Source organism: Bipolaris sorokiniana, assembly GCF_000338995.1.
Source record: "Bipolaris sorokiniana ND90Pr unplaced genomic scaffold COCSAscaffold_153, whole genome shotgun sequence".
Taxonomy (NCBI): Eukaryota; Fungi; Ascomycota; class Dothideomycetes; order Pleosporales; family Pleosporaceae; genus Bipolaris; species Bipolaris sorokiniana.
This window is the reverse complement of record NW_006912044.1, coordinates 1-2,050: the sequence shown is the minus strand read 5'-3', so window position 1 is coordinate 2,050 and position 2,050 is coordinate 1. Positions and strand designations below refer to the sequence as shown.

Sequence of the window (2,050 nt, the reverse complement as noted above, 5' to 3'; positions counted from 1 at the left end):
CTCGTTGGCGTCCATTAGTAGAAGAGTAGATGTTGGTAGCCGGGTGTTTGCAAGTATTCTTTGAAAGGTTTTTATGTTTTCATGGTTTTTTTGGTTGTATACGTTGTAGATATTGAACCTTAAGCGTCCTTCTTGTATCGTGATAGCAATAGCGTCGGGATCAGCTATCTCTTCTAGCTGGCTAACCTCTGCTGTTAGAGATCTAGATATATAAAATAGAGCTCTTGGGCGGAGGTTTGGACCTGCTTTTGGAAAGATTTGGTAGAAGCTTTGGTGGGCTATTGACCTTGGAGCTTCGTAGCTATTGCTGCTAGAGGGTGCAATCCACGGTTCTTGGATTGCAATAATATTAACTTTTAGCTCAGTTGCTAGTTGTAGCGTTGACTCTGTAGCCTGTATACTTTTGTTTAAGTTTACTTGTAGTACTTTAAGGTTTTCTATCATTATTTAATGGCTAGAAGGACCTCGCAGTCTTTGCTATTCGCAAAGTGGGTTTGTTTGCAGTTTTTGCATTTTGGGAGCGTGTGGTTACAAGCTTTTCCTTTTACTTTGCAAATGCTACAGAAGTGCTGAGTAGTTAGGTGGTTTTCAGCACAGAACTGGCAGCTAGCTAGGTTTCTACACCTGCTAAAGTTGTGTCCGAACCCTTGGCACTTACTGCACTGAGCAGTTGGTGGGATTTGGCGGTATTTCTCAACCCGGAGCGATTGGCCAAGTATTGTTATTCTATTACCAATCTTCTTCGCTTCTGCTTCGGATTTAAAAGCTATGACAATAGAGCTTGTTTGCTTGCTTTTCCAGCTTCTAGATAGCCAGTAGGGGTTCCCAACGATAGTTTGGTTCTTGTTATACGTTGGGATTTCTGTGTGGAGAAGCTGGAGGTTTTCAGCTCCATCAAAGGTTGTTGGTACTCCGTGTACCACGAGTTTAGTCCAGGACTCTAGAGGCTGGGCTTTCTTAATTGGCAGCTGGTTTTGCCAAGTATTGATTTGCTTTAGAAGAAATTCTCCTGAGTATCCTTCGGTGGTCGTAAGGATAAGGTTGTTTCTTTTACTCGTTGCTACCTGTTGGATAACTGGGCCAGCGATGCCAACCTTCTGGAAGGCTTGGTTAATCTTATTTCTTACTAGTAGAGGGCTGGTTATTTGGCCCTCTTCTAGTGTTACTAGCGTCTGGTAGTAAGATACTGGTTTTTTAGCTAGTTGCGCTAGCTTCTTCTTTGGTTGGACTGTTGTCCAGGCCTGGTTTGAGTTGTTTGCTGCAATTGTAGCGTAGGAGGTTTGGGCTGGTTTTTGAGCTACTTGTATAGCTATTGGTTGTGCCTTGTTAGAAGCTATAGTAGTAGCTTGTTTGAGCGTCTTTGTTGCCTGCTGGGAGGCATTTGCCAGCGTAGCTGAGTGGTAAGCTAGTTTGGCAGATAGCTTTTCCGTAATTTGGTTAGCTACTCTGCCAGTTTCAGTATAGTCTCTGAAGACGTCTAGTAGCTCTAGTAGCTTGTTTTGGGCTACGTGGGATTCTTCCATTGTGGAGGCTTGAAGGATTAGATCTCTAGCCCAATAGATTGCCTGTTCAGAGTTCTTGGCGATTGGTTTTAGGCTAGAGGTATTCTGGTATGGATTTCTACCTCTATAGGTATTCTCTGGTGAGAAGTTGGCGTATCGTTTGTTTGGTGGTAGTATTGGTATTTCAAACACGCTAGGTGTTTGTTGGTTTTGAGTAGGTGTAGCTGGAGTAGACTCTATCTCCATTTCTCTATCAGTTTGGGCCTCTGGCCCTAGGCTCTCCTGTCTGTTTTCTTGAGTATTTACTACAATAGTATCACTGTCTGGCGGCATTTTATTACTAAGCTCTTTTCTTAGTAAGCAACTAGATGGTCTGTGTGTTTTTGTTTTCGTGAGTGAGACGTGTTCAGATTAGCTACTTTACCAGCTTCTAGCTCTATAGCGCGTGGGCTGCACGAGTTGGCACTAGTTGTAATCGATTTCTTGGGATGGATTTGTATATAATTCGCTAAAATTACACCTATTCTGAAAAACTCGAAGTTGGTGTG

The 2,050-nt window shown here is 42.9% G+C and overlaps 1 protein-coding gene across 1 annotated transcript; it reads right to left on the bottom strand.

The window, feature by feature from the left end:
* Positions 1-208: 208 nt before the first annotated feature.
* COCSADRAFT_346898 (uncharacterized protein) lies at positions 209-1,835 on the bottom strand (the record flags this gene model as incomplete). The annotated part of the gene is made up of 1 exon (XM_007708060.1): positions 209-1,835. The coding sequence occupies one exon, from the start codon at positions 1,833-1,835 to the stop codon at positions 444-446; it is 1,392 nt and encodes a 463-aa protein (XP_007706250.1). The 3' UTR covers positions 209-443.
* Positions 1,836-2,050: the final 215 nt, after the last annotated feature.